Here is a 14,889-nt window from a genome sequence, read left to right as displayed (position 1 = left end):
AGGCTAGCCTATATTTTTTTAGCAGACTGCTTTTTTTTTTTCCTGTCCTGGACTCGGTCTTGACTCGGACTCGAACCTCTTTGGACTCGGTCTTAGACTTGTCTTGGACTCGACAAAGGTGGTCTTGATTACAGGCCTAGCTTACGCTACGGGAAAACCTCCTTTTCTCAAGAATACTGAAGTTACACTTTTAAAACGCATTGCAGCTGCACTGCGAACACAACTGAGCGCGAGAGCGGTCATTGGCTGTGCTGCGGCAACTGCACAAACCTATGGTGAGGCGGCTCTGACGCGAGAACCAATCGGGGCGCTTGGCGCCCTGGCGCGTCATAGCCCGCCAGTATGGGCGTGGTCAGAGGCTATATATTGGCGAGACTCGCCTAGGTACTTCAGATTTTACTCCTTCAGCGACTTCTCCACTTCGCTGACCTCCGGAATACGGAAGCATTCACCGCCGTCGAAACGCCACGCAGCGGGACAGAGCTTCTGAGGATGCCGGCTTCTTCGCCACCTTCAGCAAGCCGTGTCGCTGTGCCATCCGGCGCGCATATCCTTTTCACTGCTTTTTGTGTGTTTGCCGCTGCGTCCACACTCTAAAAAAATATATTTCCGAAGGCGTTGTTCCAAATGCCTCGTACTACCTGCGCCTCGTTTAGAGGCCCACTCGTCGGTGGAGACCGCCACATTCTGTGCGATTCCTGTCTGGGCCGTGACCACTTGCCGACTCGCGAAGGGTGGCTGCCTGGAATGTGATGATATGGATCTTTCCACTCTGCGGGCGCGGCTCGCCAGCTTCACCGACGAGGACCCACTCAACGGATTGGTATCGGTCTGGTGTGAGACTGGGTGTGATTTCAAGGAGAAAAACAATCTCGACAGATGCCTCCAGCTTAGGCTGGGGGGGCCCTTTACGAGGGCAGGCCCGTTTCTGGTCTATGGTCAGACCCAGAGAAGCGCCTACATATAAACTGTCTAGAGATGAGGGCGGTAGCCTTGGCTTTGAGAGCCTTTCTCCCATACTTAAAAGACCACCACGTCCTTGTCTGGACGGACAACAGGGCAGTGGTGTCATACATAAATCACCAGGGTGGTATCAAGTCACACAACCTGCACTACATGGCCGAGAATCTCATTCTTTGGTCCCATCACAACCTGCGCTCGCTAAGGGCGACGCATGTAACAGGCGTTCTGAACCAGGGTGTGGATATGTTATCCAGACGCAATGTTCTCCCAGGAGAATGGTCTCTTCACCCACAATGGTCTCTTCACTCTTTTGGGATGCCTTCGGCAGGGCGGAGGTCGATCTCTTCGCCTCAGAAGACAACGCTCACTGCCTAATATTTTTTACAAATAACAGAGACGCGCTCACCCACGATTAGCCGAGCCGCCCTGTGTACGCATTCTCCCCTGTCACGATGCTACCACAGGTCATCAAGAGAATAAGGGAATGCAGGTGTGCAGTGCTGTTAATAGCCCCCCTCTGGAAAACCCAGTGTTGGTGCCCAGAGCTTTTACAAATGCTGGAAACAGCCCCTTGGCCGATTCCCCTGAGCAGAGACCTCCTCACGCAGGCGAGGGGAACGATTTCACACCCCGGTCCAGATTTATGGGCCCTCCATGCATGGCCCCTCAACGGGTACCTGGGCATCTCCCGGATAAGGTGCTGAAGACCATTTCAAAAGCAAGAGCGCCCTCAACGAGGCGCCTGTATGCTCAGAAATGGGCGGTGTTTGCTGGGTGGTGCGCTGCACAAAACGTAGACCCTCAGACATGTGAAGTACCAAGTGTGCTCACATTTTTGCAAGAGCTGCTGGATGCGGGTCGCAACCCCTCCACGCTCAAAGTCTATGTGGCGGCCATAACAGTGTTTCATGCTCCTATAGCAGACAAACCGTTAGGAAGAAACAAACTCATTGTGTGTTTTCTCAGGGGCACTAGAAGGCTAAACCCTCCGCGACCCCCATCCGTGCCTATCTGGGATCTCTCTAAGGTTCTGGAGGCCATGAAGAGTTCCCCCTTCGAGCTGCTTCAGTCAGTGGACCTGAAGGCGCTCTCGCTCAAGACTGCTTTTCTGCTGGCACTCGCCTCAGTCAAGCGGGTAGGTGACCTACAAGCGCTATCCATAAGTGCTTCCTGCCTAGAATTCGGGCCAAACGACTCCAAGGTTGTTCTTAAACCGAGGCACGTTTATGTCCCTAAAGTGCTCTCCACTCCATTCAGAGCACAGGTCATTTCCCTAGCTGCTCTCTCCTCGCCAGACGATGAGAGTGACACACCCTGTAAGGGCGCCCTGCAGTCAGAGCAGTTCTTTATATGCTTTGGCGGTCGCACTAAAGGTTTGGCTGCTACACAGCAAAGACTGTCGCGCTGGATAGTAGATGCTATCGCGTTAGCTTACAAATCCAAGGGCCTTCCTTGCCCCTTGGGCATCAGAGCTCACTCCACAAGAGGCATGGCCTCTTCGTGGGCCTGGTCCAGTGGAATACCCATTGAGGACATTTGTGCGGCGACTGGCTGGGCCTCGCCGTCCACATTTGTAAAGTTATAACTTGGAGGTACCCGACTTACAGGCCAAGGTTCTCTCAGTATAAAAAGTGTTAAGCACCCCCACGATATCTTAGGGTTCATACACACCTGGCGCCGCTTTAGCTGGCCACTATGTATCCCTTGTACCATGAACAAAGGTTCCTAGTTATCCAATATTGAAGCCCGTTCTTCACCGGCTTATATTAGGATTATGCTTCTCTGTGATTCATACATATGCTTGGTCAAGGTAAAGCGAAGTCAGCACGCACAGCGTTTTGCAAGGGGTTCCCATAGCGTAAGCTAGCCTTACGCAATACGAGAGACCTCTCGAAAGGGAACTACTTGGTTACTAACGTAACCTCAGTTCCCTGAGAAGAGGGAATGAGTATTGCGTAGCCTGCCGTGCTACTGTGCTTGGATCAGAGGTCGCTTCAGTTGTTTAAACCTGAAGTACCTAGGCAAGTCTCGCCAATATATAGCCTCTGACCACGTCCATACTGGCAGGCTATGACGCGCAAAGCGATCTGATTGGTTCTCGCGTCAGAGCCGCCTCGCCACAGGTTCGTGCAGTGGCCGCAGCACAGCCAATGACCTCTCTCGTGTTCAGTTGTGCTCACAGTGCAGCTGTAATGCGTTTTAAAAGTGTAACTTCAGTATTCTCGAGAAAAGGAGGTTTTCCCATAGCGTAAGCTAGCCTTACGCAATACTCGTTCCCTCATCTCAGGGAACTGAGGTTACGTTAGTAACCAAGTAAATTTGCGCAATAACAGCAAACAATCTCACAGCAATTAAAAAAATACAAAAATAACGCAGTCAGCACCGCCGCACAGTCCTCTGTCAGATGAGATGTTTTAAGGCTCTATGCAGGGGCGTTTCTAGGTTTTAAAAACATCAGGGGCTGAGCCCGAAACGTCAGGGTCTGGGGTTATAAGATAACATGATTAATTCAGCCCTGGCACTGTAGCCACACCAGCCCACGAAGTTGGTTTCAGCAACTTTTTTATTTCTTGAGTTAATCAATGTGTTTGGCACTAATCAAAGAAGAAAACCAACTTTTTCTAACTTCTAACTTTTAAAAAGAAAAAAGTTGCTGAATCCAATCTTTAATGCTAATATATAAATTGCTCATTTGCCTCTGGACACAAAAATATTGCACTGGTGTTTGAATGAAATGTAACATCTATGCAAAATAATCCTTGAAAGATTTCTCATTTAAGGCCATTCCTGTTTGGAATATGTGATTTTGTATTGTCACCAATAAGTAGAAACATTCTGCATTTCCATTTTGTACTGTGGATCATTCATTACAACATTTATCCTCATTCTCATGGTTACGAATCTGTCATCTGCTTGACAAATAATTTATGCTACTGCCCACTGACATGCTTTTAAAGCTATTTTTTGGCCTTCAAACACCTTAAAATGCACATATGGAGGTCCAAGAAATCCAAATTTTAGAACCCCCCTAATACCTCACATTTCAATGCGCGTGTTTGTGTGGTAATGTGGGCTGGTGTGGCTACAGTGCCAGGGCTGCTGCCCCCTGCATATAGGCCTACAATATTATTCTCTGTATCGAATCATGTTATCTTATAACCCCAGACCCTGATGTTTCGGGCTCAGCCCCTAATGTTTTTAAAACCTAGAAACGCCCCTGCTTTTGATATGAAACATAGTTTCAGCTTTCAAATTATGTCAATTTTATTACGAAATATAAACAATAAATACCGTTTTGGCGCTCTTTAATATGACATGACAGATCACTGTAGCACCTCGGTTCAAGCGGCACGTGAACTGATCTAAAGCTCTTCTTTAGTTAGTAAATAAATTCGAATGAACTACAACTTGCTGAAATGTATCATGTCTCATGCAATCACTCAATTAGTGCTTCAACCACGGAAATAGGTCAATAAAACAACTGGAAAATAATATGTCACGTAATGTAACGTTTACCTCAGAAAAGCCATGACCACAGCATATAGCTAGAAAAATTAACTTGGCCTATAGAAAGGAGTATTTTTGCTAAATATATGCACTATATTACATATCATAATTTTACTCATATCATTTAAAATATTAAAACGTTAATTTCAACCTTTAATAATAATATCAACTCCCTGTATGTTTACAGCATTAATGAGAGATTTTTCCTTGAGAAAAATTATGTAGCTATATACGGTACCTGATGTTTATCCAAATTAATTGATGTAAACATTGTTACATGTTGTTACTAAACTTAATGAAATTCTGTTTGGTCAGCAAATGGTTGGAGAATAACAATAGCCTACACTTGTGATGCAAGTTTGATTTATATTCATAGGCTGCCTGCTGAACATGGGTTTGAGCTCTTATATTTCTGAACTCTATGCATTAAAATGTAGAAAATATCTTGCCCCCAAATCTAGAAGAACTGAGGTCCACCCCTCATAGTCTCACAATATCCTGTGAATTGTTTTGTCATCACTAGTCTAGTTGTGATAGGCATTACAATCTGATTGTACCAGTCGTTTCGAGTGCTGTGGCTACTAAAATTTGGTTTGACCAGTAAAAAAAGCTGTAATTTCCAATATACACTTAATTGCCTTTTTTATTTGAAGGTGCATCTTTTACAGTCGTTCAAACAACTAGAGTGAAGGGTATACGCTTTTACTTTTTACAGTTAAATAATAGCTCTCTCTAGGCCCATTTTGTTGGATCATTTATAATTAGGCAACAAAAAAATATGCAAATGAGGCTAATAAAAAATGAGGCAATGTTTAAAAATTTAGTCTCACTTCAATTTAGGGAAAATGGGCAGTTATGCTGTAATAATAAATAGTTATTTTTCCAATACCTTTCACACACAAAAATAAGCTCAAGGAGTGGTTCTAATAAATATAATTTTAAACAGGATGGGAAAACAGTTCTGTAAGACGTTTTGGTAGGCAAGGGCCCCTGGGCACTGGCCCCATAGGCCCGGTCAGTAATCCATCCCTGCTGTCAATCATTATACATGAATATATAAACAGCTGCTGCCTCAGTACATTCATATGTTTCAGAGCTTGAGTTATAGGATAATATACATATGAACATACAGTGGGGAGAACTAGTATTTGATACACTGGCGATTTTGCAGGTTTTCCCACTTACAAAGCATGTAGAAGTCTGTCATTTTTATCATAGGTACACTTCAACTGAGTGACGGAATCTAAAACAAAAATCCAGAAAATCACATTGTATGTTTTTTTAAGTAATTAATTTGCATTTTATTGGATGACATAAGTATTTGATACACCAGAAAAGCAGAACTTAATATTTGGTACAGAAACCTTTCTTTGCAATTACAGAGATCATACGTTTCCTGTAGTTCTTGACCAGGTTTGCACACACTGCAGCAGGGATTTTGGCCCACTCCTCCATACAGAGCTTCTCCAGATCCTTCAGGTCCTTGAGATGCTTCTTTCGGAGCCACTCCTTAGTTGCCCTGGCTGTGTATTTCGGGTCGTTGTCATGCTGGAAGACCCAGCCTCGACCCATCTTCAATGCTCTAACTGAGGGAAGATCTCGCGATACATGGCCCCATCCATCCTCCCCTCAATACGGTGCAGTCGTCCTGTCCCCTTTGCAGAAAAGCATCCCCAAAGAATGATGTTTCCACCTCCATGCTTCACGGTTGGGATGGTGTTCTTGGGGTTGTACTCATCCTTCTTCTTCCTCCAAACACGGCGAGTGGAGTTTAGACCAAAAAGCTCTATTTTAGTCTCATCAGACCACATGACCTTCTCCCATTCCTCCCCTGGATCATCCAGATGGTCATTGGCAAACTTCAGACGGGCCTGGACATGCGCTGACTTGAGCAAGGGGACCTTGCATGCGCTGCAGGATTTTAATCCATGATGGCGTAGTGTGTTACTAATGGTTTTCTTTGAGACTGTGGCCCCAGCTCATTAACCAGGTCCTGCCGTGTAGTTCTGGGCTGATCCCTCACCTTCCTCATGATCACTGATGCCCCACAAGGTGAGATCTTGCATGATGCCCCAGACCGAGGGAGATTGACCGTCATCTTGAACTTCTTCCATTTTCTAATGATTGCGCCAACAGTTGTTTCTTTCTCACCAAGCTGCTTGCCTATTGTCCTGTAGCCCATCCCATCCTTGTGCAGGTCTACAATTGTTAATTGACAGCAGCGTTTCAACACAGACCTGCCCTGAGCGAGCTGTCATCATAGTCCGCCATTGTTGATACGCTGGAGCAGAATGGCGTCTAACTAATAACTAACTTAAAGACACATGCACTTAAATGGCGTGCTGAAAACAGAGCTGTTTTTGACCAGGTAAAATGAGTGTTTTCTTACAATACTAATGAGAATTTTTAATTAAAGTATATTACAAACTTTTCATTTAGACCCTAAATAATCATATTAACTTGTACAAAAATGGCATTATATGACCCCTTTAAGATAATGTATTGTGAAATAAATGCATTTATTTTCTAACTAATGTTAACAAACACAACATTTGATTTTAATAATGTATTAGTAAATGTTGAAATTTACATTAAATAAGACAAATAAATGCTGTAGAAGTATTGTTCATTCTTAGTTCAGGTAAACTAAAGTAGTTAACTAATGTTAACTAATAAAACCATATTGTAAAGTGTTATGGAAATAGCTATAAACCTACAAAGCACGTTTGTCAATAAGCCAGCTCACAGCTATAATTTTCATGTCAATATTGCTATTTATAAGGCATGTAGTGAAACTGAGTCTCACAGTCTCTGTAAAGATGTCATGATTGTAACATAATTGTAACAATTATGCCATGATTGTAACAGAATTGAAACATAGGTGGCATGATTGTATCATAATTGTAATGATTGTAACATAATTGTAACATATGTGTCACTATTGTACCATAATTGTAACATATATGCCATGATTGTAACATAATTGTAATGATTGTAAGATAATTTTAACATATATGTCATGATTGTAACATAATTGTAACATAGATGGCATGACTGTATCATATATGTCATGATTGTAACATAATTGTAACATACTGTATATGTCACTATTGTACTATAATTGTAACATATATGCCATGATTGTAACATAATTGTGATGATTCTAACATAATTGTAACACATATGTCATGATTGTAACATAATTGTAACATGTATGTCATGATTGTAACAATTGTAACATAGATGGCATGATTGTATCATATATGTCATGATTGTAACATAATTGTAACATATATGTCACTATTGTACTATAATTGTAACATATATGCCATGATTGTAACATAATTGTAATGATTGTAACATATGTCATGATTGTAACCTAATTGTACCATAGATGTCATAATTGTAACATAACTGTAACATTATTGTTAGAATGGTCAAAGCAAAACAGCTGAACTGATGACAGATGAGTACAGTAGTGAGGTAGACGTTGCACCAGGCTCAAGTAGACCTTCAAAAACTAGTTTAGTACTAGTTTAGCTTGTTCTGATAATTGTTTTTTTTTTTTTTTTTTTTCTCAGGTACACACTTCTTTAAGTTTTGAATTATAAACTGAACAAAGTATTTGATTAATTATTCATTTTGGAGGGTCTGTAAGTTTTTTTTTATTTTATTTTTTTATAAATATGCACCTACGTGAATATGTGTATGAGCAGACCTACACACAACTATACCTTAAACAGAGATGTTGCTTTTTTAAAGGCATGCAGTGGAACAGTGTCAGAGTCTGAGATAGACCATAGGACAGGCAGCATGAAGCAGAACACTCCTGATCCCGTGTCAATGATTGACCTACAGCCTGACATGGACACTGCTTTGACTGCCACAGGAACTACCACACAAGCTGAGGCAATGCTCATGATTATGAGCCATGCAGCAAAGCATAAAATAACTGGTTGCCAGTTACATGATTTACTGCAGTTGATAAATAAATTGTTTGGGCAAGAGGTTGTACCTCGATCCAAGTATCTTTTTAACAGAGTGTTTAAAAACAGTTGTGAGGAAGTAGAATTTCAGTTCTACTGTGAAAGTTGTCACTTAAACAGAGGAACAGTCCAGGAAATCAGTGACAAACAAATTATATATTAATATCATCAAACCAAAGAAAACACTACATTTATTGGAGACGTAATGGTTCATACTGGTGTCCAGTAGATACCAACATGTAACCTATAAGTTGCCAAAGGTGTTCTATTGGTCCTTAATGGTATCCAATAGAAAAAAACATGCCACCAATAGAAGAAAGCAAATCACCAAAAGAGACCCACTAGGACCATTACAGTTTCCATTAAAACCAATACAGTTCTCTTTATAATCATTAAAACCATTAGCAATTATGTAATGGTTTCTATTGTTTTTTTCAGCAGGGGTTCGTTAATGACTTTTAATTAGTTTTCATGCAAGACTATAATGAAGTGAGGACACTTCTCAGGTTTGATTTGCTACATTTATTCCCATATGTTATGATCTGTATTAAAGGGGTGGTTCAGGATTTTGGACATCGGACCTCATTTCCAAGTTAGCCTGGGTGTTATTTATCAGTGGAGACAGTTTTCAACATTTTTTATCCAGTCCTTCCAGTTGCATAGTTCGCCGGTGCTAGGCTAGCGTGAGTCAACGGTATCTGCTAGCCTGCCATTAAAAACAGTTTTACCCACTCCACAGTACACCAAAAGCAAATCAATTATAACGCCAGACTATTGATGTAAATGTCTGTTGAGAGAATAATGTTAGAAATCAAACTATTCTTGCATCTCAATGATCGCATTACATTTACAGGAAAATTGTGGTAATGTGGGCTGGTGTGGCTACAGTGCCAGGGCTGCTGCCCCCTGCATATAGGCCTACAATATTATTCTCTGTATCGAATCATGTTATCTTATAACCCCAGACCCTGATGTTTCGGGCTCAGCCCCTAATGTTTTTAAAACCTAGAAACGCCCCTGCTTTTGATATGAAACATAGTTTCAGCTTTCAAATTATGTCAATTTTATTACGAAATATAAACAATAAATACCGTTTTGGCGCTCTTTAATATGACATGACAGATCACTGTAGCACCTCGGTTCAAGCGGCACGTGAACTGATCTAAAGCTCTTCTTTAGTTAGTAAATAAATTCGAATGAACTACAACTTGCTGAAATGTATCATGTCTCATGCAATCACTCAATTAGTGCTTCAACCACGGAAATAGGTCAATAAAACAACTGGAAAATAATATGTCACGTAATGTAACGTTTACCTCAGAAAAGCCATGACCACAGCATATAGCTAGAAAAATTAACTTGGCCTATAGAAAGGAGTATTTTTGCTAAATATATGCACTATATTACATATCATAATTTTACTCATATCATTTAAAATATTAAAACGTTAATTTCAACCTTTAATAATAATATCAACTCCCTGTATGTTTACAGCATTAATGAGAGATTTTTCCTTGAGAAAAATTATGTAGCTATATACGGTACCTGATGTTTATCCAAATTAATTGATGTAAACATTGTTACATGTTGTTACTAAACTTAATGAAATTCTGTTTGGTCAGCAAATGGTTGGAGAATAACAATAGCCTACACTTGTGATGCAAGTTTGATTTATATTCATAGGCTGCCTGCTGAACATGGGTTTGAGCTCTTATATTTCTGAACTCTATGCATTAAAATGTAGAAAATATCTTGCCCCCAAATCTAGAAGAACTGAGGTCCACCCCTCATAGTCTCACAATATCCTGTGAATTGTTTTGTCATCACTAGTCTAGTTGTGATAGGCATTACAATCTGATTGTACCAGTCGTTTCGAGTGCTGTGGCTACTAAAATTTGGTTTGACCAGTAAAAAAAGCTGTAATTTCCAATATACACTTAATTGCCTTTTTTATTTGAAGGTGCATCTTTTACAGTCGTTCAAACAACTAGAGTGAAGGGTATACGCTTTTACTTTTTACAGTTAAATAATAGCTCTCTCTAGGCCCATTTTGTTGGATCATTTATAATTAGGCAACAAAAAAATATGCAAATGAGGCTAATAAAAAATGAGGCAATGTTTAAAAATTTAGTCTCACTTCAATTTAGGGAAAATGGGCAGTTATGCTGTAATAATAAATAGTTATTTTTCCAATACCTTTCACACACAAAAATAAGCTCAAGGAGTGGTTCTAATAAATATAATTTTAAACAGGATGGGAAAACAGTTCTGTAAGACGTTTTGGTAGGCAAGGGCCCCTGGGCACTGGCCCCATAGGCCCGGTCAGTAATCCATCCCTGCTGTCAATCATTATACATGAATATATAAACAGCTGCTGCCTCAGTACATTCATATGTTTCAGAGCTTGAGTTATAGGATAATATACATATGAACATACAGTGGGGAGAACTAGTATTTGATACACTGGCGATTTTGCAGGTTTTCCCACTTACAAAGCATGTAGAAGTCTGTCATTTTTATCATAGGTACACTTCAACTGAGTGACGGAATCTAAAACAAAAATCCAGAAAATCACATTGTATGTTTTTTTAAGTAATTAATTTGCATTTTATTGGATGACATAAGTATTTGATACACCAGAAAAGCAGAACTTAATATTTGGTACAGAAACCTTTCTTTGCAATTACAGAGATCATACGTTTCCTGTAGTTCTTGACCAGGTTTGCACACACTGCAGCAGGGATTTTGGCCCACTCCTCCATACAGAGCTTCTCCAGATCCTTCAGGTCCTTGAGATGCTTCTTTCGGAGCCACTCCTTAGTTGCCCTGGCTGTGTATTTCGGGTCGTTGTCATGCTGGAAGACCCAGCCTCGACCCATCTTCAATGCTCTAACTGAGGGAAGATCTCGCGATACATGGCCCCATCCATCCTCCCCTCAATACGGTGCAGTCGTCCTGTCCCCTTTGCAGAAAAGCATCCCCAAAGAATGATGTTTCCACCTCCATGCTTCACGGTTGGGATGGTGTTCTTGGGGTTGTACTCATCCTTCTTCTTCCTCCAAACACGGCGAGTGGAGTTTAGACCAAAAAGCTCTATTTTAGTCTCATCAGACCACATGACCTTCTCCCATTCCTCCCCTGGATCATCCAGATGGTCATTGGCAAACTTCAGACGGGCCTGGACATGCGCTGACTTGAGCAAGGGGACCTTGCATGCGCTGCAGGATTTTAATCCATGATGGCGTAGTGTGTTACTAATGGTTTTCTTTGAGACTGTGGCCCCAGCTCATTAACCAGGTCCTGCCGTGTAGTTCTGGGCTGATCCCTCACCTTCCTCATGATCACTGATGCCCCACAAGGTGAGATCTTGCATGATGCCCCAGACCGAGGGAGATTGACCGTCATCTTGAACTTCTTCCATTTTCTAATGATTGCGCCAACAGTTGTTTCTTTCTCACCAAGCTGCTTGCCTATTGTCCTGTAGCCCATCCCATCCTTGTGCAGGTCTACAATTGTTAATTGACAGCAGCGTTTCAACACAGACCTGCCCTGAGCGAGCTGTCATCATAGTCCGCCATTGTTGATACGCTGGAGCAGAATGGCGTCTAACTAATAACTAACTTAAAGACACATGCACTTAAATGGCGTGCTGAAAACAGAGCTGTTTTTGACCAGGTAAAATGAGTGTTTTCTTACAATACTAATGAGAATTTTTAATTAAAGTATATTACAAACTTTTCATTTAGACCCTAAATAATCATATTAACTTGTACAAAAATGGCATTATATGACCCCTTTAAGATAATGTATTGTGAAATAAATGCATTTATTTTCTAACTAATGTTAACAAACACAACATTTGATTTTAATAATGTATTAGTAAATGTTGAAATTTACATTAAATAAGACAAATAAATGCTGTAGAAGTATTGTTCATTCTTAGTTCAGGTAAACTAAAGTAGTTAACTAATGTTAACTAATAAAACCATATTGTAAAGTGTTATGGAAATAGCTATAAACCTACAAAGCACGTTTGTCAATAAGCCAGCTCACAGCTATAATTTTCATGTCAATATTGCTATTTATAAGGCATGTAGTGAAACTGAGTCTCACAGTCTCTGTAAAGATGTCATGATTGTAACATAATTGTAACAATTATGCCATGATTGTAACAGAATTGAAACATAGGTGGCATGATTGTATCATAATTGTAATGATTGTAACATAATTGTAACATATGTGTCACTATTGTACCATAATTGTAACATATATGCCATGATTGTAACATAATTGTAATGATTGTAAGATAATTTTAACATATATGTCATGATTGTAACATAATTGTAACATAGATGGCATGACTGTATCATATATGTCATGATTGTAACATAATTGTAACATACTGTATATGTCACTATTGTACTATAATTGTAACATATATGCCATGATTGTAACATAATTGTGATGATTCTAACATAATTGTAACACATATGTCATGATTGTAACATAATTGTAACATGTATGTCATGATTGTAACAATTGTAACATAGATGGCATGATTGTATCATATATGTCATGATTGTAACATAATTGTAACATATATGTCACTATTGTACTATAATTGTAACATATATGCCATGATTGTAACATAATTGTAATGATTGTAACATATGTCATGATTGTAACCTAATTGTACCATAGATGTCATAATTGTAACATAACTGTAACATTATTGTTAGAATGGTCAAAGCAAAACAGCTGAACTGATGACAGATGAGTACAGTAGTGAGGTAGACGTTGCACCAGGCTCAAGTAGACCTTCAAAAACTAGTTTAGTACTAGTTTAGCTTGTTCTGATAATTGTTTTTTTTTTTTTTTTTTTTCTCAGGTACACACTTCTTTAAGTTTTGAATTATAAACTGAACAAAGTATTTGATTAATTATTCATTTTGGAGGGTCTGTAAGTTTTTTTTTATTTTATTTTTTTATAAATATGCACCTACGTGAATATGTGTATGAGCAGACCTACACACAACTATACCTTAAACAGAGATGTTGCTTTTTTAAAGGCATGCAGTGGAACAGTGTCAGAGTCTGAGATAGACCATAGGACAGGCAGCATGAAGCAGAACACTCCTGATCCCGTGTCAATGATTGACCTACAGCCTGACATGGACACTGCTTTGACTGCCACAGGAACTACCACACAAGCTGAGGCAATGCTCATGATTATGAGCCATGCAGCAAAGCATAAAATAACTGGTTGCCAGTTACATGATTTACTGCAGTTGATAAATAAATTGTTTGGGCAAGAGGTTGTACCTCGATCCAAGTATCTTTTTAACAGAGTGTTTAAAAACAGTTGTGAGGAAGTAGAATTTCAGTTCTACTGTGAAAGTTGTCACTTAAACAGAGGAACAGTCCAGGAAATCAGTGACAAACAAATTATATATTAATATCATCAAACCAAAGAAAACACTACATTTATTGGAGACGTAATGGTTCATACTGGTGTCCAGTAGATACCAACATGTAACCTATAAGTTGCCAAAGGTGTTCTATTGGTCCTTAATGGTATCCAATAGAAAAAAACATGCCACCAATAGAAGAAAGCAAATCACCAAAAGAGACCCACTAGGACCATTACAGTTTCCATTAAAACCAATACAGTTCTCTTTATAATCATTAAAACCATTAGCAATTATGTAATGGTTTCTATTGTTTTTTTCAGCAGGGGTTCGTTAATGACTTTTAATTAGTTTTCATGCAAGACTATAATGAAGTGAGGACACTTCTCAGGTTTGATTTGCTACATTTATTCCCATATGTTATGATCTGTATTAAAGGGGTGGTTCAGGATTTTGGACATCGGACCTCATTTCCAAGTTAGCCTGGGTGTTATTTATCAGTGGAGACAGTTTTCAACATTTTTTATCCAGTCCTTCCAGTTGCATAGTTCGCCGGTGCTAGGCTAGCGTGAGTCAACGGTATCTGCTAGCCTGCCATTAAAAACAGTTTTACCCACTCCACAGTACACCAAAAGCAAATCAATTATAACGCCAGACTATTGATGTAAATGTCTGTTGAGAGAATAATGTTAGAAATCAAACTATTCTTGCATCTCAATGATCGCATTACATTTACAGGAACTAGCTTCTCAGCAGCGGCGGAATTCTACTTTGCTCCGGTTAGTAACGTTAGTACTGCGCCGAAAAGTAAACACAGAACAGAAGCGCACTACAGTCGGGACGTCTAGCTAGCTAGTAGTAACCTTGAACAACGATATTGAAACATTCGATTGTAAACTAAGGAATTGGCAACATGGTGATTCGGTGTGCATTTCGAAATTGTAAAAATAAAACAAATAGATGGTTACCAAAAAGTTCCTTCGGCATTTGTATACATTTTCTGCACTGGCACCACCAGTCTCCCG

At 39.9% G+C, this 14,889-nt stretch overlaps 1 protein-coding gene across 1 annotated transcript; it reads left to right on the top strand.

The window, feature by feature from the left end:
- Window positions 1-308: 308 nt before the first annotated feature.
- On the top strand, window positions 309-14,510 carry LOC311094415 (uncharacterized protein). Its single transcript, XM_084132377.1, has 2 exons — window positions 309-8,123; window positions 8,233-14,510. The coding sequence occupies exon 1, from the start codon at window positions 1,448-1,450 to the stop codon at window positions 2,546-2,548; it is 1,101 nt and encodes a 366-aa protein (XP_083988503.1). The 5' UTR covers window positions 309-1,447; the 3' UTR covers window positions 2,549-8,123; window positions 8,233-14,510.
- Window positions 14,511-14,889: the final 379 nt, after the last annotated feature.

Source organism: Abramis brama (genome assembly GCF_963993115.1).
Source record: "Abramis brama genome assembly, chromosome: 13".
Lineage (NCBI taxonomy): Eukaryota > Metazoa > Chordata > Actinopteri > Cypriniformes > Leuciscidae > Abramis > Abramis brama.
Note: the sequence above shows the minus strand (reverse complement) of the source record. Positions and strands in the feature narration are given on the sequence as shown.

Excerpts from the sequence above, each read along its gene's own strand:
- LOC311094415 (XM_084132377.1), top strand. The coding sequence starts at position 1,448 with ATGCAGGTGTGCAGTGCTGTTAATAGCCCCCCTCTGGAAAACCCAGTG.